This window comes from Phascolarctos cinereus, unplaced genomic scaffold (assembly GCF_003287225.1).
Source record: "Phascolarctos cinereus isolate Bilbo 61053 unplaced genomic scaffold, phaCin_HiC Scaffold_4;HRSCAF=312, whole genome shotgun sequence".
Classification (NCBI taxonomy): domain Eukaryota; kingdom Metazoa; phylum Chordata; class Mammalia; order Diprotodontia; family Phascolarctidae; genus Phascolarctos; species Phascolarctos cinereus.
Genome location: NW_027555847.1, coordinates 29,047,398 through 29,074,355, shown reverse-complemented (window position 1 = coordinate 29,074,355; position 26,958 = coordinate 29,047,398). Strand labels below are relative to the sequence as shown.

The 26,958-nt window shown below is 40.2% G+C and overlaps 1 protein-coding gene across 1 annotated transcript in view; it reads left to right on the top strand.

Annotated features, from left to right (window-relative positions):
* ADAMTS9 (ADAM metallopeptidase with thrombospondin type 1 motif 9) overlaps nt 1-26,958 on the top strand; it is a 191,988-nt gene that overhangs the window by 28,599 nt on the left and 136,431 nt on the right. The window contains 8 exon segments of the mRNA XM_020978321.2: nt 7,921-8,204; nt 10,271-10,354; nt 10,458-10,573; nt 11,071-11,111; nt 11,245-11,350; nt 18,530-18,676; nt 20,193-20,334; nt 23,758-23,862. Of these exon segments, the coding sequence (XP_020833980.1) occupies nt 7,921-8,204; nt 10,271-10,354; nt 10,458-10,573; nt 11,071-11,111; nt 11,245-11,350; nt 18,530-18,676; nt 20,193-20,334; nt 23,758-23,862 (1,025 nt within the window).

Below are 26,958 nucleotides of genomic sequence, written 5' to 3'. Positions count from 1 at the left end.
AGTGCTTTCAGTAATTAAGGTGTTGAGCAGTTAGACATGGAAGACAAAAGAAAGGAAATGGTCATGAAATATTGTCATATTCTGAACAAAGAGCTTTTCCTTTAGTGCTTTTCATCATGGGAAGAGGTCAAGAATGACTATTTGGGTCTTGGTACCTTGTGAAGCATCTGCTGGTGATCAATCTTTGCTGTAGTCCAAAGGGAGCATTCCTAACTAGTAGAATGAAGGCTTTTTGAAGGCTGGAATACCTTCATTTTGTCTTGCTTTCCCAAGCACCAAATGTATTAGACAGAGTGATGGATTTGTAGTTAGGAAAATGTGGGTTCAAATGCTACCTCCAGTCTTTACTAATTTGCTGTGTGACCATGGGCAGATAAATCAATTAGCCTCTCTGATACTGAGGCAACCCCCTGTTTTTAGGCTGCTGACCTACAGTTTTCAATTTACCTCTGTAGAGGGAATTCCCACACGGACAAAATCATAGAGCTTTAATGTATTGGTATTCTCAATGAAACACAATGTGTCCCCTTTCATCAATGCTCAATGTGCTTATTGAATCAGGCTGAAATTGAAGGCACTTGAAACTGACATCTTCCTGCATAAGATAAAATGGCAATCAAGGTATTGGGGCGGGGGTTGCATGGGAAAACTTTCTCATTTCTCTCTACTTTGGAGTTCAGTGGGATACTCTTAGCTGCTCTCTTCACCTTTTTGAATAAAGAAGAAAAGATCTCATATGCATAAATGGAATGCTTATACAATATGCACATGGCACAAAGCTAGGAGGGATAGATAACACAATGAGAATCAGGATTCAGGAACACTTTGACAGTCTGGAATCCCAAAGTCAAACCCAGTGAAATTCAACACGGCAAAATGTAAAGTCTTACTTGAGTTTAAAAAAAATCAAGAGGAAAGCAGGAAGAAAACAAGCATTTATTAAGCACCTACTATGTGCTGGGCACCATGCTAAGCCTTTTACAAATTCCTTATTTTATCTCACAACTCTGGGAGGTAGGTGCTATTATGATCTCCATTTTACTGATGCAAAAACTGAGGCAGACAAAGATTAAGTGATTTGCCCAGGACAAATATATAAACATAAGTATATACAATATATTTATGTATAATATATTATATAGTATAATATATAATATATTTGCATAATACAAATATAAAACAGCTAGCATAAATACAAATTATGATATAAACCATTATATATAACATAATATATAATACTATATAATTATATAAATGTAAATATAAATCAAAGGACAGATTTGTATGTCTTCCTGACCAAGTCCAGGGCTCTATCCACTGTGCCACCTAGATGCCTCAAATATAAGATAGATGGGGGGCTTTTCTAGACAGCAATTTGAAAGAGATCTGAGGGTTTTAGTGGCCTACAAGCTCAATATGAATCCACAGCTTAATACAACAGCCAAGAAAGCCTGTGGAATCCTAACCTGCTTTAAGAAAGTCTTACCATCCTCAACTTTGGTCAGAAACACATCCATGGATCCATAGTCTTTCATTCCCTTTTGGGCACCATGTTTTAGGAATAGCATTGATAAGCTGGAATGCCCAGTCTTAAGTTCATACCATATAAGGATCACTTGAAGGCACTGGGTATATTTAGCCTCAAGAAAAGAAGATGTAGGGAGGGCCTGATTGTTGACTTCAAGTGTCTGAAGGGCCATCACCTGAAAGGGGGATTCCTAGATGGTAGAATATGGAGAGGGCAAGGGTTAGCTGCCCCAAAGACAAATTTAGATTTTAAGTCAGGAAAGCCCCCCTGAAGTGGAATGTCCCAGACTCCCCTTTGCCAGGGATCTTCAAAAAAGGGCTATTTAACAACGTGGTGTATGTGTTGGGGGGAGGGATATTGTATCCTTTCTGATTGCTTCCTTCTTCTGGCACAATTTGAACTTTTCTTTGAGGCCCTTTCCAACTCTGACTTTCATTTGAAAACAAATTCATCTAAAGCTGATGTGTTTTTCCAACATACTATTCATCACTCTGACTGGTAGAGGGCCTGTAATTTACAATAACTAAAGATTCCTGGCTCTTGGGTCACAAGGCATTTTTACTGCCCTGCCTTAAGGGAACTCAGTTAAATTTTGATCAGTCTTAGGAAGGTTTACAATAATTAACTTTTTAACTATTAATGGAAGCATTCAGATCTCCTTAGCTAAGATGATTGTTATCAAAGAATCAGAAAATCAGCTGTAGGATGATATGGCTAATGTGTTCAGGGGGAGGGAGGGAGGGAGAATGAGAGAGAGAGAGAGTGAGTGTCCAGTTGTCCATAGGGATTGTTCTCCGAAATTGCATTAATTTAAAACATTCATACCAACAAATTAAGAAAGATTGCTTAGGAATCTTGGCTGGGTGGCAACTCTGTGTGTGTGTGTGTGTGTGTGTGTGTGTGTGTGTGTGTGTACTCTGTACCATTCTTGTTTTGGTTATCAGAAATTCAATTCAATTGAACAAGCATTCATTCATCATCTATTTTGTGAAAGGCACTGGTGACATCAACACAAAATGGGAACAGTCTTTGCTCTCATGGGACTTACATTCTATTGGGGGAAACAACATGCACACAGATAGATAAATACAAGTTAATTTGGGGATGGGGTGGGGAAACACCAATGAATTATAGGGCAGGTCAAGAAAATCCTCTTTCAAGAGGTTGCAACTCAGCTGAGTCTTGAAGTGAGACTAGGGTCTTCCAAGAGGCAGAGGAGGGGAAGAAGGGCATTCTAGGCATGGGGTCGACCAATGAAAATGCATGGAGGTAGGAAATGAAAGTGAATCAAGGTAACTTTTTAAGTGTCATTTCTTTTATTAAGTATTACAGATGATGTATCCTAAAGAAAAAGTTAATGTAAGATAAAAACTTATTTTTATGGCAGTCCCAGAAATTTAAATTAAATATATGAGTAGTTTACCAGATTGTATATTGGATTGGGAATCAGGAGAACTGAATATTAATCTCTGCTCTGCTCGCTCCTGAGTGACCCTCAGCAAGTCATTTCCCTTCCCATATCCTCAGCTTCCCAACTGTAAAATGAGGGGGTTGGAGCATACTTCCTCCCACAAGAAAAACTTGTATTTAAGAATATTTTGAAGGACTGGGATCTGTCCATTGATGCAATGCATTTTTTATCCTTCAGGCAAAGAAAATAGTGATAGTACAATGAAAATGGTTATTGTAATGAAAATTGTAATATCAGCTTGTAATTATCTGTATTTAAAGTACATCTACATAGATAGGAGAAAGAAAATATTTATGATCAAGTATATTCCTTATCAATTAATGTGCCTGGTCTTCTTAGAGTTAAAAGTGTCTCCTAGCATTGACATTCTGTGATTCTAGAGTAACTTCTATTTGGACGGTCATATTGCCTTCATCTTTCCAGTGATGCAGCCATTATATTAGGAGAACCAAGTCCCAGGTAGAAATCTTTGCAGTAAAAAGTTAGAAGCCTTCTTACACAGAACTGGAAAAAATAGGCACTGACTTGGACCATCTGAAACAATCAGGACATTTCTTGAACTTGCATATTTATACAAAAGTTTAAAATAGAAAGATACTACTACTACTACTTTTACTACTGCTACTACTACTACTAATAATAATAACAACTAGCTTTTATATGATGCCTACTTTTGCCAGATACTGTTAAACACTTTATAAATAGTATCTTATTTGATCCTCAAAATAACTTTGAGAGGTAGGTGTCATTATTATTCCCATTTTTACAGTTGAGGGAGTTGAGAAAAACAGGTTAAGTGACTTGCCCAAGGTCACACACCTAGTATCTGAAACTAGTTTTGAACTCGGAGGCTTCTGACTCCAGTCTGAGAGCTCTAACTATTATGCCACCTAGCAACCAATGAATAAATTTATCTCTTATCCTGATTTTGCTTTTTAACTACCTGGAGTTTGTCTCATGATGCACATCACAAATCAAAGACCTGTGATGGGACTTTTTTTTTTTTGATTGGTCAATAACTCAAGATCTGGATTTGAATCCAAGCCCTTCTGACTCCAAGCCCATCCAAGCTATTTGTTACACCACACAGCCTGTAATGCCACTCAGAATTGCTGGCCTCCAAATAGAGCTTAAAGGCTTGCAAAGCACTTTAAAAACATTCTTCTCTTTGAAAGGACGTTTGAGTTGCAATTAGAATGTTGTTTTAGAAGGTGAATTCCAGGCAATTAGTAAGAAAAATCAGGCTCTACAAAGTTCTGTTGAGCAAGAGTCCAAAAATAAAAAGAAAAATATTCTATGTTTTTCAATTTGATGGCACATACCAGTAAGGAGAGCCACAGGAATTCTTTCCCAAGGTGTTTGGGAAGGGGCTATGTAACTTGAGGATAGAGGGATGTTCCCCAGAGAGTTTGGCCTGTGAGTCATTTAGGAAGGTGGCTTTAGGAGAGAGGCACTCTGGTGAGGAGACCCTGCAACTGGTAGCCTAGGGCTAGAGTGGAAGCTCCTTGAGGGTAAGGATTATTTCCTTCCTTGTACTTGTATTCCCTGCCTAGCACTGTGCCTGGAACATGATAGATGATTCAGAAATACTTGTTGACTGATTGATTGGTGGAGTGGAGTCAGGCTGCTGTAAGCACACACCCTTCCCCTTGAAGAAGCCCCCTCTTTTTGTGTGCCTGGGACAAAATCCCAGTCTCTCTGCCCCCAGTTAGGACACTGCCCCTCAGGTAAGCCTGCCCCCGACAGTAAGTAACAAGTATGACACAGAGTTTCATCTCATTTTCATGTGAGAGTAAGATTTTCTTGTGAAATCCGTTCTAGAAATACGATGGGCAGAATGACATATGCAAGAGTCTATCACAGGAGCCATTGTACTATCCCCTGAGAGACCATCATTCCAGGACAACTATAGGGATGTAGGTTTCATTTTAATAGAACATGACCCTTTAACTTTTAACCTTTTCAGCATTCTTCTCACTATGTGTCCTTATTTTATCAACAAGTGGATTTTGTAGACATACTGAATGCTGTCAAGTTCTCACTTATCTTCAATGATTATCTTTATTTGTGTACCTATATATGTCTATGTGTGTGTGTGTATTAGCCAAGCTCACATTCTTTTAGCCCCCTGTAGAATGTAAGCTTCTTGAAGAGAGGGGCCAGTTTTTGTTTTATAAACCCTAGAAGGTTCTATAGTACCACACAGACATAGCTAATGCTTTATAAATAAATGCCTGTTGAATTGAATTAAAGTGTTATTAGTTTACCAATAATTAGCTGGGGTATAGAGTAGATGAATATGATTCTGGTTCATTGGGAAAAAAAAAGCAGACTAAGAAATTCTGAAGCCTGCTGTGTGAGAGAATATTGCTTCAGCTTTTATTAGAGAGCTAACATGATTTCTGCTTTTTCATACCTCGTAAGACACAAGAGAAAATGTCTTTGTTACACAAATTACTCGTGAATGAAATGACTTCCTGGTAATGTGTGGTGACATGCTTTATTGCGTGCTGATGACTGGAGCATCTTTTTATGATTCCTCCCTTCATTTCTTCAATTTTATTACTCTAATACATGGGCCTCATTTTATATCAGAATGCTTATTAATCCAGAGTTTTCCTAAGGCCAACAACCCCTATCTTTCATAGGGATGTAGCTACATTTGTTCTTAGCGGTCCGAAAGGCTCAACGCACGTACAGTGTCCTGAACGCTTTAGAGAGGGGTTCATAACCTGGGATCTATGAGCTTTTTTCCCCTTTTTCTCTTCAGTATTTGGATAACTATTTCAATACAATTTGGTTTCCATGGTAATTCTATGTAAATTATTTTATGCATCTAGAGCATGATACAGAGAAGGGGTCCCTAGCTTCAGCAGATTTCCAGGGAGGTCCATTACATAGAAAAGGTTAAGAACCTTTGTTCTCAATAGATTTCCTTCCAAATGAAATTCCAGAGTCTCAGAGTTAGAAGGGACCTCTAAGATCATCTCATCCAATCCATGACCCTGAACACTGTCAATTTAAAGGCAGGTCTGTCAAGGAACAGGTATTCATTAAGTGCTTACACTGCCCTGGGGGACACAAAGAAAGTCAAACACCATCCCTGCCCTCAAGAAGCTTACATTCCAATAAGGGAGCACAACGTGTAACTATCTAGGCACATACAAGATATATACAAAGCAGATAGAAAGGAAACTGCGAGGCCTGGAACCCGGGAGAGTTATAGGTAAATAGAGCTGATTTGAGGTTTTATTTTGTTTTTTGTTTTGTTTTTTTTGTTTTGGTGGTAGTGGTGTTGTTCAGTTGTTTCAAACTCTTTGTGACCCCATTTGGGATTTTCTTGGCAAAGATACTGGAGTGGTTTGCCATTTCCTTCTCCAGCTCATTTTACAGATGAGGAAACTCAGTGATTTGCCCAGGATCACACAGTTAGTAAGTGTCTGAGGCCAGATTTGAACTCAGGAAGAGGAGTCTTCCTGACTTCAGGCCTGGGAGAGCTCTAGATAAATGGAGCTTATCAGGTCCTGTCTCTTCATGACACTAGTCCATTTACTCTATGACTTTACTGATGCTTGCTGAAGTACTAACTGCAATAATCTGATTAAATAAATTCCGAGGCATCAAATCTCCCTAGTCTTGCCCTTACAACAGTAGATATTGTTTTCCATTTTCTATAGCTCTTTTGTATTGTTCATTAGCCTACTTCAGATCATCTTATTTAGGCCTCTTTACATTGTACCTAATTGGCCATCAAAAGCCAAGCATCTGAAATGTTCTGCTCATTAGAAGGCCCCTTCAGGCCTCGGTGGCCCAGTCATTGACCTTCACTCCTTCTCTATTGGAGAACAATGAGAAGAGAAAGCATCGGGCCCAGTTCAAGCTGCTAGCTGAAAAGATTCATACTCGATTTATCCCTCAAGCTGAAGCCTGATTCTTTAATAACTTAAGGGAGCATTCATGTAAGCTGCTCCCTGCAGCTAATTAAAAGTTGCCAGTTAATTAGGTGTTCCAAATTCCAAAATGTTTGTTTGGAAGTCAACTGTTTGGAATTTGGAGCTCATTTTCCTTTAGTAATCATGTCATAAATTATCTTTAGGTTTGAAGACAGCTCGTGTCTTATTAATTTATAATATATTAAGGGTAGTATTTTAGTAAGTAATTATTATATAGAAGGATGCTTTCATGGGAAAATGCCCTTAAGAATTATAATTTGAAATACTAATATTAATTTGATAAATATTATGATTGAGTTTCTTCAAAAAAAATCACTGCCATGATGGAGGGCTCTGTTTGGGAAGTCTTTGGACTGGTGACAATCCCCCCAACCCCAGACACTTGTTAGATCACTGTGAGACCCTTGGCAAGTTATTTAACTGCTATCTGCCTCAGTTGCTTTTTACTTCAAAATGGGAATAATAATAGCACCTACCTCATGGAGTTATGAGAATCAGAGGGGAAAATAATTTGAAGTGTTTCTGGCACATAGTAAGCACTTAATAAATACCCATACCTTTTGCTGACCGGTGTTTATGAAGCGCTTTTCATTTGCAACGCTCTGAGGCAGCATGGTATAGGAGGGGTTGCCATAAAGAAGGAGGGTAGAATTATTAATTTTTTTTTACTAATTATTTTTGCTAATGAGGGGCTAAATTCGGCATTTTGGGGTTTTTTATGCTACTGAAGAATGGCAAATGCTGTCAGTGCCTTCTAAATTCCGCACCCTGGAGCAGAGCCCCCATGGCCCTGCCCTACTTGACTCTTCAGTGATCTCATCAGCCCAGTGTATGTAGCATGGTGTACCCATAGTCCCCCTGTTCCTGCCATAAGGGGGGAAATAAGAGATGAACCACAGCATAGTGTAGTCCTTCATAGGAAAAGGATCTAGGCTGAAGCGTTATCTATAGCTTCTCTTTTCTTGCAGAACATAAACATGGCAGCAGAAGGAAGAAAACCCACACAAGAAAATGGCAAGACAGGGGCATGCTGTCAGATGATGTGGAGATATTAAAAAGCAGGTTGGCAGCAAAACCGTTTTCTGCCCATGGTAACAAGACTGAGAGCATGAGTGACAGAAAGAGTCATAGGAGGACAAAACGTTTTTTATCATATCCTCGTTTTGTGGAAGTGATGGTGGTCGCAGATAGCAGAATGGTTGCCTATCATGGAGCGAATCTGCAACACTACATTTTAACCTTAATGTCAATAGTAAGTATGGGGAATGAGGTAATTCCAGTCACCCAATGTGGCCTTTGGGGAGGAGGCTTGGAGCTGTGTTCAGCAGGCATGTCCAGAGCTTAACTGAGTCAGGAAGGTAACTGGAGGAAACTTGACACTATTCACTGAGCAAGAGTTCCAGTCTCAGATATAAATGGCAGCCAGATAAATCTGGCTGAAGGAGCTCTCCTTTCCCCTTTACTTCTACTGGGCTTTGTTCCTTTCCCCCCCCCCTCCCTCCTGCTGAGCCCTCTGTTCCCCCCTCCTTTCCACAAGAGAAGTTCTATCTCTCCTTCTCACTGCAGCACCAGGCATAGTCTGCAATGGTGGGGTTCTGAGGAGGGTGGGGAAAAGAGAACAGGAGAAGGGAAAATCTGGAATGCCTGTTATTACCCCCTTGAGTTTGAAGAGAGCTTAGAAGTAACCTGGTCCAATCTCTTCACTTTACATATGAGGAAACTGAGGCCCAGAGATATCAAATTATTTGCCCAAGATGACACAGGTAGTAAGTGGCAGAATCAGGATTTGAATCCATGTCATCTATGTCCAAACCTAGTAGTTTTTCCATTACACTGTTATACCATTTTGCCATTACACCATAACACCATCACACCATTGCACTACTCTAGCACTCTGTTTCTCTAAGGTCTCTTATTCCTCCGGTATCCTCTTCACAGAAGAGGGCTCCTTTCCTCCCTTCTCACTTGTACCCTCTGTCCTTCCAGGCCCCTTGCCCTAGAACCCAAACACCTGAGTTCCTCACGCAATTCTCCCCCTTCCCCATGTTGGATCCCTAACTGAAGCCCTTCCATGCCCTCACCCTAGAGTCCTACCACCTAAGTCCCTCACCTCAGCCTCCTGCATGTAGCCCTTAATCCTATATGAAGCCCTTCTCTCTACCCCTACTCCCTCTCCTGCTAGAGTCTCTGGCCCACGTCATACAAGATACTCCTGGTGTCTGGCACCTGCACCTCCTTGCATCAATTCAGAAAGGTGTTTCTGGCGTTCCAAATTGGAATTTTGGAAGCATTTTCCCATGAAAATATCTATCTACACGATAGCTGCTACAATACTATCCTTAATGCATTATAAATTAGCAAGACTTTTGTGAGTTCTCTTCAAGCCTAAATATAATTTATAACATGGCCACTAAAGGAAAATGAGTTCCAAATTCCAAACTGTTGACTTCCAAAACAGACGTTCTGGAACGTATCTCTTTCGGGTGGGAGCTGCACATCCTTTGATTCTAACAGAGTGATGTGGTCTGGATGTACAACCCATGGAATCTCCTCTTTGGGGGCTACATGGTGTTATAATTGAGCACTACGGAAGAAGTGGTTTCGAGGCCAGAATTCAGGAGGTAGGGAGTGAGGACTGGGGACTGGCCATGAACATAAAGGTTAACAGCAGCAGTAGGTAGAATAGTAATAACAACACTTATAATAGCTAACATTTCTATAGTGCTTTAAGGTTTATAAGATGCTTTAAATACATTATCTCAAGCAAGTGGTAAAGAATGAAATCCTGAGGCATAAGGTTCCTCTTCTTAGAGAACTAGATTTTCATATAATGCCCTTTTTTACCTTTCTGGTCTTTGGAAATGTTTACATTTCTGGATAATTTTCTAGTTATACCAGAAATGAAGAGTCTTTAAATGAGGGAATATTGCTTAATTTAAAACAATAAGTCAATCCTTTGATTCCCTGGAGAAATGTTATGTGTAGGTAGAAACTTCCTGGGGTTTGGACTTACTGTGTTATTTGTAGTTTATTTTGATCTAAACCCTTTTTTGCAATGAGATGAAGCTAAAAAATGAAAAACCTGCTTCTTATCCTGGGAACAGCAATTGCTGTCTTCACGCACTTATCATGTGCATTCTCATTGGTGTTTATCTTGTATCTGTCCAAGAGAACATAAATTCCATAAGGGCATTATTTTGTCTTTGTATCCCAGTGGCTAGTACATAGAGGGTAAATGTTATTGGATAGGATAAGAGATGAATTTATTCGTTGGTTGCTAAAAGGTCAGAAGTAACTAACAATTTATCTCGGTTACAGGTAGCCTCTATCTATAAAGACCCAAGTATTGGAAATTTAATTAATATTGTTATTGTGAACTTAGTCGTGATTCATAATGAGCAGGTAATAAAGAATTTTTTTTTCCTATATATATTCGAATGGTGTGTTTACAGTGAGTGTTGTTACAACTGACTGACGTGGAATTCTCATATATTTCTGTGATCAGGAAGGGCCCGCCATCTCTTTTAATGCCCAAACAACATTAAAAAACTTTTGCCAGTGGCAGCATTCAAAAAACTATCCTGGTGGAATCCAGCATGACACGGCTGTCCTCGTCACAAGGTACATCAATGTCCTTATTTTTGTACTTGTTGGTTTTTCGTCCATGTGTAGGGAGTATGAGGACAGAGCCTGACACCATAGCAGATGCCTCCAGGGGGTAAACAATGTCCTCTGAAACTGGATGGGGAAAAAAGAAAGCGATTTTCATAAGCTCTAGGGGTCAGGATATTTCAGCACTAAAATCACGCACTCCAGAGGATTACGAAATCTCCTTCTTCGCAAAGATTTAAAAATAAGATAACCCTCTTCTTTCTGACAACTGAAGCAATCCTGGCTAAAAGGATGAATGAGCTCTGATGTCCCTTTCAGTCCCAGATTAGTGGAGCCCAACCTTTTTGTTGTTATTGTTTTTGCAGACTTTCTGGTTGAATTTCTTAACACCTTCCTTACTTTAAAAAATGAGTTTTGGTTGCCTCAAAGACCTATACCTTTTAAAAAACGTGTGCTGTAATTGATGTTTCTCCAGCATTAAAGCACCAAGTATCTTTTGTTTTCAGGCAGGATATTTGCAGAGCTCATGACAAATGTGATACTTTAGGTAAGTCTAATACTTTTAATCCCTTGAGATTTGAAAGATTTTTCCATGCATTTTGGGGAGGGGTTGTGGGGAGTGTTTCAAGTCATCTGTCGTATGAAGATTTACCCCAAGAACCTTCTCGTTGCTTTTCTAGGTCTTGCTGAACTGGGGACGGTCTGTGATCCATATCGAAGCTGTTCAATTAGTGAAGATAATGGATTAAGTACTGCTTTTACCATAGCACATGAACTTGGCCATGTGTATGCTTTCTTTCAATTTATTTAAGTTTATTGTAACCACTTCGCTGATATTCAACCTTAAGTGAGCCACCTATAGGGTATAAGGTGTTCATTCTACTAGGCATTATGGAGTATGCTGAATTGAGGAGCTGGGCATAAGGAAAAAATATTTTGACTTGTCATTTAAAGTCCCTGGTCCTCTGTTTCCTTCTCTGAAAAATGAAGGAGTTGGACAAGATGGCCTCGAGGCCCTTTCTAGCTCAATAATCCAATGTGTGATGTTGGACAGATCACTTCACCTTGCTTGGTCTCAGTTTCCTCCTTTGTAAAATGAAGGGAGTAGAATGGATGGTATTCAAGACTCCTTCTGGTTCCATAGGCATGAGACTATGAATATTACTTCATGTAGCTCCAGCCCACCTGAATCCTTGGTTTGACCACATCATTTTGTAAACTCTAGTAGTTCCTTTTCCCTTTCATATCATTGGAAATGAACTTACAGGGCGATAGAACTAGAGATTGAAGGTACCTGAGAGGCCCCGTTTTATCCAATGGGACCTTCCTCTTCCTTCCACCACAGTCAATGTACTGGTATGCTAGAGCGCTACCATGTGGCATGTTAAATGGCCTCTTCCTACACATAGGGAAGACAAGTCTTGTGACATCTCTTGTAACTGTCCAGATATTCAGATAAAAATACCTGGTCCTGATAATGCTATACTAATGACATAATAAAGAAAAACAATAGATAGCATAAAAACATACTAATAATTATGAGCTTTCCCAAAGTATCATTCACCATTTCATAATTATCCAAATATGGTCTCCCTGAAATCAGTTTTTATAAATTATTAATCATTATAAATTATTAAACCTTTATTTATGTTTAAATAATTTAAATAGCATTCTTTCTTGAAGTGAATATTTCATTAATGTTTTACAAACTTCATTATCACCTCCCCTATCAACAAGAATCCTTGTAAAAAATAAATAAGGAAAAAAACCCAACACAGATCCAGTCAAGTATGCCTCATTCTGTCCTTGTAGCCCACCACCTCACTGCCAAGAAAAGGGAAATTTGCTTCATTGTCAGTCCTATGGAATCAGGCCTGGCTGTTGCATCGATCAGGGTTAGGACTGTCATTCTCCGAAGACAATGTGTGCTTCATAATAGCAAAAACTTTAATTGTCCTTACAACATATCCATTAAAAAGAGTTTTCTCTTGAAGCTTCTTATAAGTGATGTTTACCTGATTTTGATTTCTCATTTCTTTCCAGTGCAGTGATGAAGTAATGGGTCCAGTTGTGTAAAGTTTTTTTGTTTGTTTGTTTATTTAATTGCATTTGCAAGAGGTTTCATTGAAAAATTGTCAATCTTCAGTTCTGTATAATTTTGAGTGTTAGATGTGAGAAGTGTAGCAAGGAGAGGATTAAGTATCTGTTTTTTACTCATCACAATCTGACTTTCATTAAGTACTTCCTATTTGTAGTGAATTGTGGGTAATATCAATATGTAGCAAGACATTGATCCAGTCTTCTAGGAAATTTTGAAGGGAGAGAAAGGAACAAGCATTATTAAGCACCTATTCTGTGCCAGGCATTGTGTTAAGTGCTTTACATATATCATCTCATTTGATCCTTTGAAGGAAGAAAATAAAAACATGGAGGCAAGTGATGACCATGCCAGGTGGTATAAGCATGTGAGTGATGGAAGTATATAGTAAGGGATCGTGGTGGTGAGGGGAATATCCCTTTTGGGTGAGTTGGTTCCATTTAAACATCAACTCAAGGTTCATGTCTTTAATATTGCTTTCTGTAGGAGTTTGGACTGGAGTTAGACCTTGGTGGTAGGTTCTCCAAAGGAGGACATTTCAATCAGGTCAGCCCAGGGCATGTTTAATAGACAGGGATGAGATCAACTTGCATGGTTCCCAGAAGGGACTGAAGTGTTCTTTTTCTTCAGTTGATTTGAATTAGCAACTAGATTTAGCTCAAATCACTGTCTTTAATGTACTTCAAATTATTCCTTTCCTATGGAAGTCAGTAAAAACCTCTTTCAGCTAATTTATTAAATTCATACATCAATGAAAATGAGAGGGGATGTCATAATGAATTTACCCAGACATATTTAGAAAAATCGGTGGATGCACCTGAATCAGTCAGTCAATATTCATTCATGAAAACTCTACTCTGTGCCAAGCACTAGAGATACAAAGACCAAAAAACCCAAACAAACAAACAAAAAAAAAATCCCTACCCTCAAGAAGCTTATATACTGTAGGGGAAGACAACAGTAGAGGCACTTTGAGCAGTCTAGAACTTTGACTTAGAAGACTTGGTTCTGATCTGAATATTTTCTAGGCTCATTGACTTTGGTCAAGGATTTATTCTTCAGTTTTTCCACCTGTAAAATAGGAATGATTCTAGGAGCAGCTAGGTGTCACAGTGGATAGAGCACTGGCCCTGGACTCAGGAGGACCTGAGTTCAAATGCGGTCTCAGACCAGACACTTGACACTTACTAGCTGTGTGATCCTGGGCAAGTCACTTAACTTCGATTGCTTCGCGCCCACCCCAGAAAAATAGGAATAATTCTTGCCCAGAATATCTCAGAAGAATGTTGTGGAGATAAAATGAAATGATAGTTTATATATTATTAAATAATATATTTTATATCATAGAATATACATGGAATCTACTGGGTATTCTATAATATAAAAGATATAGAATACATGTAGAATATGTTTTATATTATAGAATAATAACGGTAATATGATGAGGGAAGCATGGCATAGTATTAGATAGAAAGCCAGTCTTAGAGTCAGACCTAGATTTGAGTCCTACCTGCAACATATAATAGCAATAATAATGATGATATTTGTATAGCCCAGTAAGTTGTACTTCCATTATCTCATTTGAAGAACTGAGTGAAGGAGGGAAACCTAATTATTATTATTCAAATTTTATAGATGGGGAAACAGGCCCAGAGACATTAATTGACTTGCCTGTGGTCACACAGCCCTAGTAAATATCAGTGGCAAGATTTCAGCCAGGTTCTTATACTGACTTGGTGACCCTGGTTATGTCACTTAACCCTCTTAGTCCCTGTCAGGCTGTAGGTTACATTTGAGTTGTCAGGAGGTAGCCCTCACATGTAAGAAATCACAGATCTTAACCTTCTCCCTGGGGAAAAAATAGAACACTTAAATTATAAATTATAATACTTAAATTATTAATATATAAATTATAACACTTAGAAAGAAAGTATGATATAAAATCCAAATTGTTATTATTGCTGTTTTTGTTGGCTTCCTGGCTTGTAAATATCACAAGCCAGAGAATAAGGAGCCCTAGATTCTGACTTCCCTTTTGCTATTAACTTGCTTTGTGACCTTTATAAAGTCACTTCCTTTCTTGGGGTCTCCATCTGCTGCCCTCTAAAATAAGTGGGTTGGATTAGATGATCTCTAAGCTTCCTTCCAGCCCTGAGATTGCACAATGCTGAAATAAATATTTAGCTGTATTTAGCTGGTTCCAGAGAAAAACAAAATACTTTTTACAAAAATGGTACTTTTGACTGATCAATCAGCTCTACCGGGGAACTAGTTAAATGCTGTCTGAACACCCCTCCTGTGCACATAATTATCAGACTACATTCATTCAGTGCCCCCTAGGGTGCTTTAAAAACAGCTCTTGATATTACACGTATTATCTGTATTGTGCAAATGAGAACTGATGCCATATCATTGGCATCTGATGGAAGTTACAGATTTTGTCTACAGGACATCAAAATAATTTATTGATTTGGTCTCCTTGGATGTGTGTGTTGGTGGGGGGAGAAGGATAATTCTGAGAAACTGACTGCCCAGCATTTTGTTGACAACAAAATCCAGCCATTTGGGTTTGGATTTTTGTGCTGTATTGTGCCAAGACTTGCCCATGACCAGGAATCTGGCATGATCATGTGCAAAACTGAATCTTAACTCTTAAGGATCCCTCACAATCCAGTGGTCTTTTAGTTAGAATATAAATTGAAGGCAGTGACTGGCAGCATCAGATCAGGGTTGAGGACTGAAGGGTAGTGCCAGAGAGCTTAGCTTGACTTCATAGGATGATAGAATGAGAGCTGAAGGTCAGCTTAGAGATCATTATCTAGGCCCAGAGAAGATAAAAGATGTGCTCACAGTCACACATCAGGTCATTGTTCGAGGAACAATTCAAACCCAGGTTGGCCCAGCTCGTACCATGTTGCCCCATTCCTCTCAGCCGTTAAATAATAGAGTAAGGTTTCCCTAGGAATTTGATACACACCAAGTCGGCAGACTCAGAATAAAGAAATGGTCAAGAATTATAGTTAGCCCAAAGCTTTTTAGTGTTTCTTGCTAGCCTTCTCCCAAATTCCCTTTTATTGTTTGCTAAATACAATTTTAACTCTCTTTTTTTTTAAAAGAATACCTCCTAAATGTAACCAGGAAAAATCAACTTTTCCACTGGAGTCTTTAACACACGCACGCGCGCGCACACACACACACACACACACACACACACACACACACACACACACACACACACACACACACACCACACCACACCACACCACACCACACCACACCACACCCCCCAGCTAACAAAACACTTTGGGGCAGTGAATTCTGGTGATGGGCTTCTCTCCCAACTTTGACTTGTTTGTAGGAGGCAGGTGCAAACATTTCAATCTGACTCACTTGTTTCTACATTCTTTTTCAATTGGTAGTTGGGAGCAACTTACCCCCAAGGACACTTCCTTTAGTGTACCTCCATGCACTCACTAGGTCCTGTGATTAGGGTCAGACCTGAGCCCAACACGTCCACAACCTCACACGTCAGCTTCCCTGCCGGCCCCTTTCCCTTCTTCCTGACCACCCTATTTTCAGTAATGTCACCACCATTGTGTGAGACCCTGAGGCTTCGCAGGATTCCTCTGACTCCTCTTCTCACATCCCTCATATCACTGAAGACTGTCAGTTCCACCGTTACACTGTTTCTCCTTTATCATAGATCATAGATTTAGTGCTGGTGGTCACTGTAGAGGTCATTGATTCCAACCTGCTTCATTTTACAGAGAAAGATGCTGAAGAAATTGAGGTTCAGAAAAGGTTAAGTGACTTACTCAGGATAACACAGCTAGTACATGCCCGAAGCAAAGTTTGTACCCAGGTCCAAACCTAGTGCCCTGGAGTCTCCACTCTACCATTTCTGCTGCCCCAAGAGCCTCTCAGCTTTCTCCTTCCAACCCATCCTACCCACTGATTATAGAGCAAGCTTCCAAAAGCAGAGCTCTGGTCAAGTCAGCCTCTTGCATTGAAACAAAACAAAATTACCCTCGGGTCAAGTCCAGATTGCTTAGTGTGGCATTAGAAACCTGCAACCTCTGGTCCTTCAAGTACTCATCTCTTCAATGAACCCCACACTCCAGACAAAGTAGCTTCTGTCCTCGATTCCTCTGCATCTGTGCCTTCATCGAAGGTTTTCCTGCCATTGAGAATATTCTTCTCTTAGTTCTCTGCCTATTGAAATCTTCACATTTAAACAGCTCCAATGCCACCCCCACCATGAAGCCTTCCCTGACTTACACCAACAAGAAGCTTTGTTTCCCTCTTTTATTTCTACTTTACCTTCTATTACAGTTAGCTTAGCTTCTCTCCCCTACTCTATCCAGAAATTCAGTGGCTCCAGCCATAAGTAGCTGGTTCATTTTTTCATCCTTCCTAGTACCTAATGGACATTTGTATGCAGTTGGCCCTCGGTACATATTTGCTGGGTCAATAAAAGTGGCAGAACCTCTATGCTGCCCATCTAATGGACAGTTGACTCAAAAAAATTAGTCCTGAAGTCATTGTAAGCCTTTCTTTAGGTTTAGAAACATCAAATCTTTTTTTTTTCATCTCCCTCTTAATTAAGCCTCTTACTCTTCCTTGCCTCTTAGAACTTTAAGATTCTTTAGGGCAGGGATTGGTTTTCATTTTGTCTTGTAAGTCCCAGAACCTCGTATAATGTCCTGAACTTAGCAGATTCTTCATACATACTTATTTGGGTACCTTGCACTTAGTAGAAGCTTCATAAAAGCTTATTAAATTGTCTTCAGAGGTGCTTAATAAAGGCTTACTTATTGGATTGGCTTGTTCCTTAACATTCAATAGATGCTTATTGGATTGACTTGGGTATCACTGTGTCTTGGACATAAGAATCACTTAAAAGTTTAGTTCATTTGGCTTGTATCCCTAATACCTAGTTCATTACCTGGCATCTATTAGTAGCTTAACAAAGTCTTGGTGGTTTGGCTTGTTTTCCCCCAGACCCAACATATAGTAGACACTTAATAAATGTATGTTGGGTTGGATTGGACTTTTAACTAGGCTATGTAGGGATGGAAGTTTGCTTACCATAAGAGTCATCTATCTCCATGCTTGGAGGATTTTGTCAACCTGCTGAATAAGGGGGGCAATGACAAAAACCCTGATGATGTCAGTTGATGCAAAAGTTATTTCAAGTCTTGGATTCAATCCACTGAGAGACAGAATAACTCTCACAGCAAACACTTGCCTGACCTTAGGATGCCAATTCCAAGACTTTCTAAGTCAACCCCTCCCCACGCCCAAGCTCATTAGGAGCTCTGATCAGAGTATTAGGGACCCAACTGCTGAAAGGTTCAGGGCCACCACCAATCCGAACATTTCTGCTTCACCAGTACTTAGCCTAACATGATGTTATAGTTGGTAGTCCATGATTATAAGAATGGAAAATGAGATGCCAAAAAAAAAATCTCTCTTCGGCGGTCCCACTTTAATGATGTGTGATGGAGAGTCAGCATAGCATGGGGAATGGAGGCCAGACATGGTATTAGGAAGACCGAGGTTCAAGTCTTGCCTCTGATACATGCTGACTGTGTGACCACAGACAAGCCACTTAAATTCTCAGTGCCTCAGACAGCTCTTAAAAACTTACTTATCTGCATCTGGGGCAGGAGGTTCCCATAATCCAGATTGTAACCCCTCCTTTCCCGTTTTTTTTTCTCTGCTAAGTCAGATTCTTATAAGTAACACTTATTGGATTATTTTTTTCAGGTGGACAAGTACTTTATTAAGGCACTATATTGATATGAATTGGGGTGGTCCAAAGGTTGGAAGGTTGTTAACTTTCTTTTCATTATTCTGTTCCATAGATTTAACATGCCTCATGATGACAACAATAAATGTAAAGAAGAAGGAGTGAAAAGTCCACAGCATGTCATGGCGCCAACGTTGAATGTCTACACCAACCCCTGGATGTGGTCCAAGTGTAGCCGGAAGTACATTACAGAGTTCTTGGAGTAAGAGATGCCCTAAAATTTCCTACAGCCCACTAGCAGAGGTCACACACAGAGTGGCCCAATGGTGAAAGATCAGAAGTGGAGCCAAGCCCAGATTTTGAATTATTTTCTTTCATTTATATCCCTTGGAGGGAGAAAAAAACCTTCTGTGGCAGCCATGCTGAGAGATCTTATCCGGAACCAGAAAGATAACAGACTGGGTCCTAAAGGAGGTTAGAGGAGAAGATTAAAGGCATTGGCTGAGCTCTGATTCTCCTTGCTGTTCTCAACTGGTGATGTCTCAGTGGAGACTGGTTTGGGGCTGAAGGGGGAAATGATTTTTTTTGCTTCCTCAAAGGGAGCAAATGTTTGCATTGGCCTGGGGTTCTCATTTGGAGCAGTAGGAAAAGTTGTAGGGAGGGTGTCTCAATGCAGATGCTGTGGTCTGGTGACAGTAGTTTCAGAGCCATTTTTTTCTTTCCAAGCTTCCTGCAAGGCTGCCCCAAGATCCAATTACATTGCACAATCTTCCTCTGCACCAGATTTATGGCTGTTATCTCCTTGAGGCACAGAGGTTAAATGATTTTCCTAAGGTCACACAGCTGAACATCCCCAGGGCCCTAGCGCAGGACAGAAACCTGATTCATCAAAATTTACCAGCAAGAATTTTTGGGGTACAGATACTTAAATGCTTTTGATAAAAACAAAACAGTTTTTTTACAGTTAATTTTGAATGGGGCTCTAGAAATTGTTCATATGAGTATAGCTTCTATTTGTATACATAAACTTTAAAATATATATGATATGTGAGGTAATATCCATTTTATAATATATATACATATGAAACATATGATATAAGATGTTACATAAATATATTATATATTAATAAAATACATATATACATAATATATGTATCTATTCATTATATGTGTGTATATATGCATATATAGATAGATACACCAACTCACTCAAATTAAATAGCTCTCCATCCTCATTCATTATTTCGTTCACTTCATTCAACAAGCATTGATTAAGTACGTACTATCTGCCATCCCCCTGCGTTGGGGATGCAAAGAGAAACAAAGAAACAGTTTCTGCTTCCAAAAACTTTATGCTGTTCTGAAGACAACATCATATGCATAAATAAGAAAACATAAAGTAGTTTTGTTGGAAAGGAGCTAGACACTGAGACCAGTATAGGTTTGTGTGTGTGTATGTCTGTGTGTGTCTGTATGTATGTGTCCATACTTGGAGGAGATGATGCTTGAACAAAAACTTGAAGGAAGGGAGCCTTGAAGGAAGGAACTAGAGATTCTGGGAGGCAGCAGTGAGGAAGGAGAGGGTTTGAGGCAGAGGCAACAGAGGTAGGAGATGGAACATTGTCATCAAGTATTCCAATTTGGCCCAGAAGCTAAATTAAATAAGTGGCGTGCACACTCCTGTGCAGTTCTGTGGCATCATTCAGCTAACACTTGTAGCTATTTACAGGTCAGCTCTAATGCGGAATTCTCAAGCTTGTATTTTTGTGTTCTTGTAGCACTGGTTATGGAGAGTGTTTGCTTAATGAACCCGAATCCAGGACTTACCCTCTGCCTCCACAACTCCCAGGCCTCTTTTACAACGTGAACAAGCAATGTGAATTGATTTTTGGACCAGGTTCCCAGGTGTGCCCATACATGGTAGGTATTCTCTTGGCAATGTGGTACCAAACAGAGATTCCTTTTTCATTTGTCCTGTTAACATTGGAGTCAGTCAGTAAGCCTTTTGGAGCCTTGTTAAATTGTTAGCATCAACAGTGTTAATATTGGTGTCTCAATGTCTTGTGACCTAAGAAAAAAATTGATAACCAAGCTATTCACCTGGGTTTATTGAGTGCCGTCTTTGTGGTCAACACTGCTGGATGCTCACTTCTTTGTGGGAAGTCATGAAAGATTTCAAAGACCTGCTCTCTGCCCTCAAGGAGCTTAAAATCCAGTAGGGGCAAGGAAAGCAATTGGGCAAAGCTAGAGCTCATGTAATTGAATGCAAAATTATGTGGCACAGATTTTGAGTATCACAGGGGTTCAAATATATGGAATATCATATCATACAATCAGATTTAGAGCTGAAAGGAAATATAAAAGCCAACCCCCTCCTTTTACAGATAGGGAAACTGAGTTGAGAGCTGTTAAGTGACTTGTCCAGGATCACGTAGCTAGGAAGTGTTTGAAGCAGGATTTAAACTCAGGTCTTCTTAATTCTAAACCCTCTGTCCTGTCATAGATCACATCCATTGGAGTTTGAAAGTATAGAGATTGGTAAGATCTCTTCCAACTCTAAAATGATAGAAAATTCTTGTTGTAATACAGATGAAATCTATAAAATGAGCCAGCAGCTTAGATGTTCCCTCTCCTCCCCCAAAACAGGGCTAACCTAAAGTTGCTATGTCTTATATAGAGAAGGGGAATCAAATTCCAAATGAAGAAACTAGATTCTGCTCAGTAATGAAGATGCTTCATCCGTGTGTGATAGAGCAATAATGGCCTCCGTTTTTCCAAGGAGATGCTGCTTCTGATTTCCTTACTGCGTTGTGGGGGCTGGGGAGAGTGGAGACACCCACACTCAGTCTTCCTTACCCACTGAAAATGCATAGAATCAGTCACAGCGTCTCAGAGCTGCAAAAATAGCCACAAAAAGAAAGCCCTTATTATAATGCATTCAGTGAATGATCTCCCATTCTTGGCTAGGAGACTTCCAGTCTCCTCCTACCGCTGAAGAACCTGCCACCTCTTGGAGCAGCTCATTCCATTCAGGAATAGCTCTCATTATGAGAGTTTTGCCTGGTACCAAGCCTAAACGTACCACTTTGCAACATCTCCCCATGATTCCTGCTCCCATTTCCTGGGGCCAAAGAGAACAAGTCTAATCCTTTTACCACAGGACAGTCCTTCACATACTGGAAAAGAGCAATATGGTTCCCCTCCCTGAGATTTCTCTTCTCTAAATGAAACATTCCCAGTTGCATCAACCAGTTCTCAAATAGACATTTACCCATGACCAGTCACCATCCTGGCTGCCTTCCTCTGGATATTCTCTACCCTATCGATGTCTTTCCTAAAATGTGGTGTCTAGAATGAACCCAGAGCTCATCTGCACAGGGCAGAATATAATGAGGCTGTCACCTCCCTGTTCCTGGAAGCCCTTTGAGGGACATTTTGTATTATCCTTAAGCTTCAGACCTGTTTGATGTAAGATCAGGTCTAGACTGTCAAGATCTTTTGGGATCCTGATTCTTTCATCCAATTAGCTCCTGGAAGGCAGGAACCCTTCCCCCCCCCCCTTTCTTTGCATCCCCAGCACGCTTAGCACAGTGCCTTGCACATAGTAGGTGCTTAATAAAAGTTTGTTGACTGACAAGCTATCCCTCCCAGCTTTGTGTCATCTGCAAATTTGATAAGCATGGTATCCCTGGCACATTATGATGAGTGGGAATGCTGAGTTCTGAAACTGCTTTTGGCTTGGATTAGTAGAGTGTGAAGAGGGAAATTGTGTAAATTAAGTCTATAAAGGTCAACTAGCGCCAGGTCCTGAAGGGCTATAAATGCCAAACTAAGGGCTTTGTCTTTTCTGCTTGGGGCAATATGGAGCTAAAGATGCCTACAGTTGATAGGACTGGTCCAAATCATTGAGGAAAATAAATACTGGAGAGGAGAGAGGAAGGTGGGAGCAGCCAGATGGGAGACGCACCTCCTCAGTCTTCAAGATCTATTTCTCGATCCACATTGACCCAGAGGAGAAGCCTGACTTAAAGGGATCTACTGTAGAGCAGGGATTCTTAACCTTTTTGTATGTCCTGGTCGTCTTTAGCACTTTGGTGAAACCTAAGGACCCCTTCTCAGAATCATTTTAAAATAAAATATATAGGATTGAAAAGCAACCAAATTATATTAAAATGCAATTGTCAAAATATGTATGTTTTAAGAAACAAAGATTTATAGACCCTGGGTTAAGGACCCCTGCTCTAGAAGTACTGGTAATTTCATTCTTTAGTCCCATTTTATCTCCTTGGCCAAAAGACCATGAGCCGCCATCACCTGTGCTTGCATCATTGTGATGCCATGCGTGTCCTTGTGGACTGGTGGGCTGGTGGATGTCAGGAATTAGACCAGGAAACCTCCACTGATAGGGAGTTTGTTGTGTAAGAGGGTGTAGGTGGTGATGGTGATAGTGGTGGTGGCGACAGCATGGGTGGTAGCCTTCCTAGTGATTTCCTACGCTCATTTTTCACTTTTCCACCCCTGAATCAGTGTAGATAGACTTCTAGGCATCACTGACCTATCTTTGTCTCCTGTTCTGCACTCATTTACTTTCCTTCCTTTTCTTTCCATTCTGCTTTATTCTAGCCTTCCTTCTTTGCCCCATTCCCTACCAAACGTGACAGTTGGTGGAGAGTGTCAAGCATGTTATGAGAAGGAACCTTTCCCACAGTGGAAAAAGAACTGGCTAGAGTTTGAGGAGCTGGGTTCAGATCCTTCTTTGGACACTTGCCACCCCTGTGACCTTGGACAAATCTGCTAGCTTCCTTGGAGCTCACTCCTTATCTGTAAAATCAAGGGGCTGTACTAGGTGCCACCTGGCTTGAGAGTTTGACTTCCACCCATGGCTCTCTTTGCCAACATTCATGTTTTGCTACATTTTGAGTTTTGTGGCAACAAAGTTTCCATTCCATCCCACTCAATTTAGCAAACATTTATTAAGTGCCTGATGTATGCCACACTGTCCTGAGTTCTGGGGATATGAAAACAAAATAGTCCCTGCCCTCATGGATTGGCTTATGTACCAGAGGATATAGTATGTACATAGATAGTGTGTGTGTATGATACATGTACAATGTGCAGCATACTATACATGTACAAAATGAATGCAAAGGTTTTTTTATTGTTGTAGTTGCTGTTTGATGAGAGAAAAGCACTCATAATTGAGAGGAAGGAATGGGAAAGCAGCACCAGAGCTGAGACATCGGGCAGGGCCAGCGTTGGGGAGGGCGTCCCTTACAAGACAGTTATTATATGAATAATCCTTTACTCCAGATTTTCAAGTCTTTCTTCTCACACTTTAAGCAGATGCAGTGCAGACGACTCTGGTGCATTAATATCGATGGTGCTCACAAAGGGTGCAGGACCCAGCACACGCCCTGGGCTGATGGGACCGAATGTGAACCTGGAAAGGTAGGAGAACCCAAGAGGCCACGGTTTTCTGTTACAACTTGAAGGGCTGGTATCTTTTAAGGCAAGAAGAAATGGGGGTAACCTCTCTGTGGAAAATGGATATTTTGGATAATTGTTTGAAATCAAACCTCATAGTAGACACTTTTACAGAGCTCCCAAACACTAAGCAGGCCTTTTTTTTTAAAGAAAAAATGTTTTATGATATTTGCTTTTACCTATCATAATCCAAATCTTTCTACTAGTGACCAGGGTTGGAAGAGGGCTCCATTTGTATAGATCAGCTATTCTCAAAGTGTGGTCCAGAGACCCTTTTGGGGGTCCATGAGGTCGAAATTAATTTCAAAATAATACTAATTCATTTTAAGCACAAATATGGTAAATATCAATCGATATAACTAAATTCAAGCAAGCTATGAGCATTTATCGCATTCTGCTATGTTCCAGGCATCATGTTCGATGGTAGGATGCAAAGACAAAAATGAGGCTGTCCCTACACACACAGAATGTACATTCTACTGGAGATGGAGCGGGGTGGGGAACAGGTGGACAATTGGGGTGCATTGCACCCCAGTAGAAAAATGTATAAAAAAATACAAAATAGTTGGGGGACAGATCACCAAGTGAAGGCAGGCAGTATAGATGAGTCTTCCTGACTCCAGGCCTACTGCTCTGTCCACTGTACTGCCTAGTTGCCCCCATATATATGTATATACACATACACATAAGTATTTATATGTACATATATATTATAATATACAAATATATGCAAGGTAAATGGGTGCGGGCGCACAAGTGGCTAGGGGGATCTTGAAAAGTCTCACATGGGAAGTGTCATGCCAGTGTCAGAAATGAGTGCTTCTAGGGGCAGCTAGCTGGTACAGTGGGTACAGCACTGGGCCTGGAGTCAGGAGGACCTGAGTTCAAATCCAGCCTTGCACACTTGACACTTACTAGCTATGTGACCCTGGGCAAATCACTTAACCCCAATTGCCTCACTTGTCCCCTCACCAAGTGATTCTACTTAACCAATTAATCAGCAATTAATCAGCCTGTTGTGTTCTAGGTGCTGCTAGGTGCTAGGGATACAAAGACAAAAAAAATCCCCGTCTTTTCCTTCAAGGAGCTTATAGTCTTTGGTTTTCTGCATTGCTGTGACCTTTACCAAGTCTCACTCATGCACTCACTTATATGTCTTTCTGTTCCTAGCATAGATTGTTAGCAGAGGAGTATAGTGTTTACTTCGTTAAGAACCTTTAAGAGCATTTCCTTGAACAATAATGATGATCAGGGTGAGTTATAAAAGAAAAGGAGTTCTACTCAGTGAAATATTTCCTTCTAGAGCACAAAAGGAAACCCAGGTCTCTCAAGAACTCTGGTGCCAGCCCTAATAGCATCTGGTCCCCCAGCTATCACAGACTTGCCATGTGGGGGTTTTTGAACTCTGTGTATAAGGGAGCCACCAGTGAAGCCACAGTACTATCTTTTACAAGGCTATCTTTGTGAGAGAAGCATTTGTGATAAAGCTCCAAGGCTCTGTAATTTATCCACAGCCTCATTTCCATGGGAATTGTGGCTCCCCTCAAACTTGAGAAATATACATGGGCTGTGAGAGAATCCATAGATCAGGAAGGCTGGGCCAAGACACAGTGCAGAAGCCCCAGAGATAAGAATGTCATTTCAATCAGAGGCCCCCAAAGAGCCGCAACAGCTGGAGACTCAGCTATTCCACAGCAAGGCCCCAAAGCTACTTGAGGAGAAGGAAAATCAGGGTACATTTTTGATGTTATGTAGGGAGGAAAGCACCTAATTCTTAAATGCCTTGTTAAAGACGTGCGTGTGTGTGCATGTGCGTGTGTGTGTGTGTGTGTGTGTGTGTGTCTGTGTGTGTGTGTTTATTCTTCTGACTTGTATTTATGTAATTTACAGATGCCAGTAATGGCGGGTATGTTGGCAAATAAATTTTGTGTGTATGTTTTTGTTTTTATTTTTATCATATTGGCAGTAAAAACACAAGGCATTTTTCTTTGTGCCAGCAAATTCTGATTCCCTTTGCCTTGGGGTTAATTTTGTTTCTCCTCTTTCTGCCATGCACCCTCAGCAATAATCTACCCCAGTCTGCTGACATGATGTTATTTTAATGAATGACTCACAGAATGTCTCTCTTTATTTTCTCCATTCTCTTGTTAAGTCCATTAACATTTTTTTATTTTAACCCTGTTGGTTATTGGAGGTTTGTACCTCCTTTGTTTTAATTCTGCTCAGGGGAAAAATTGACCTTTCAGTCTCCCTTCTCTAACTTTTAAAAAAATGAACTATTTATAGGAAATCTCATTTAAATAGCTTTGGACAGTTTTAGGAAGGGCAAACTGCTTTTTTGGCTCCACCTTCCCCAAATAGCCTTAATACTTCAGAATGATGTAATGGCTAACCCACTAGGCAATTATCATTTGTCTAATATGCCTAGTAAAAGTTGATTTCATTGGCATGTTTTGACAGAACATCTTCCATTTCCTGTGTAAACCCAGCCTTTGTAACCCCAGGCACTTACTTAACTCTTCTGAGTTTCTTCAGGCCTACACTCAGTGGTCCTATAAACCTTAAGAAAAAAAATTAAGTTAGAGAAGATGCTCATGTGAGGAGGCAGAAGTAAGAGGAAAACTCATGGTCTCAAGGGATTTTCTTATTGTCTGAGTGAATATTCAGTAACAAGTAGTTCATGCATAGCTTTAAACCTTCAGAAGCAACATGTGGGTGCCCACCATTGGCCTTAGAGCTTAAGTAACCGGCTCCTTCAGTTTTCCTTCGGATTCTAGCTTTTCCTCGCAGATGGAATGAATGATGGTTACTTTGATCTCCATGGTTTTTCTTAGTAATGTATTTGGTGCAGTGGATAGAACGCAGGTCTTGCGATCTGGAAGGCTTGAGTTTGAATCTTATCACAAATACTGTGTAGCCCTGGACAAGTTGCTTAATTGCTCCCTGCCTCAGTTTCTTCATCTCTAAGAAGGGCATAATAATAGCACCTACCTCCAAGGGTAGTTGTGAGGATCAATTGAGTTAACATGTATAAAGCCATTTGCAAAACTTAAAGAAATG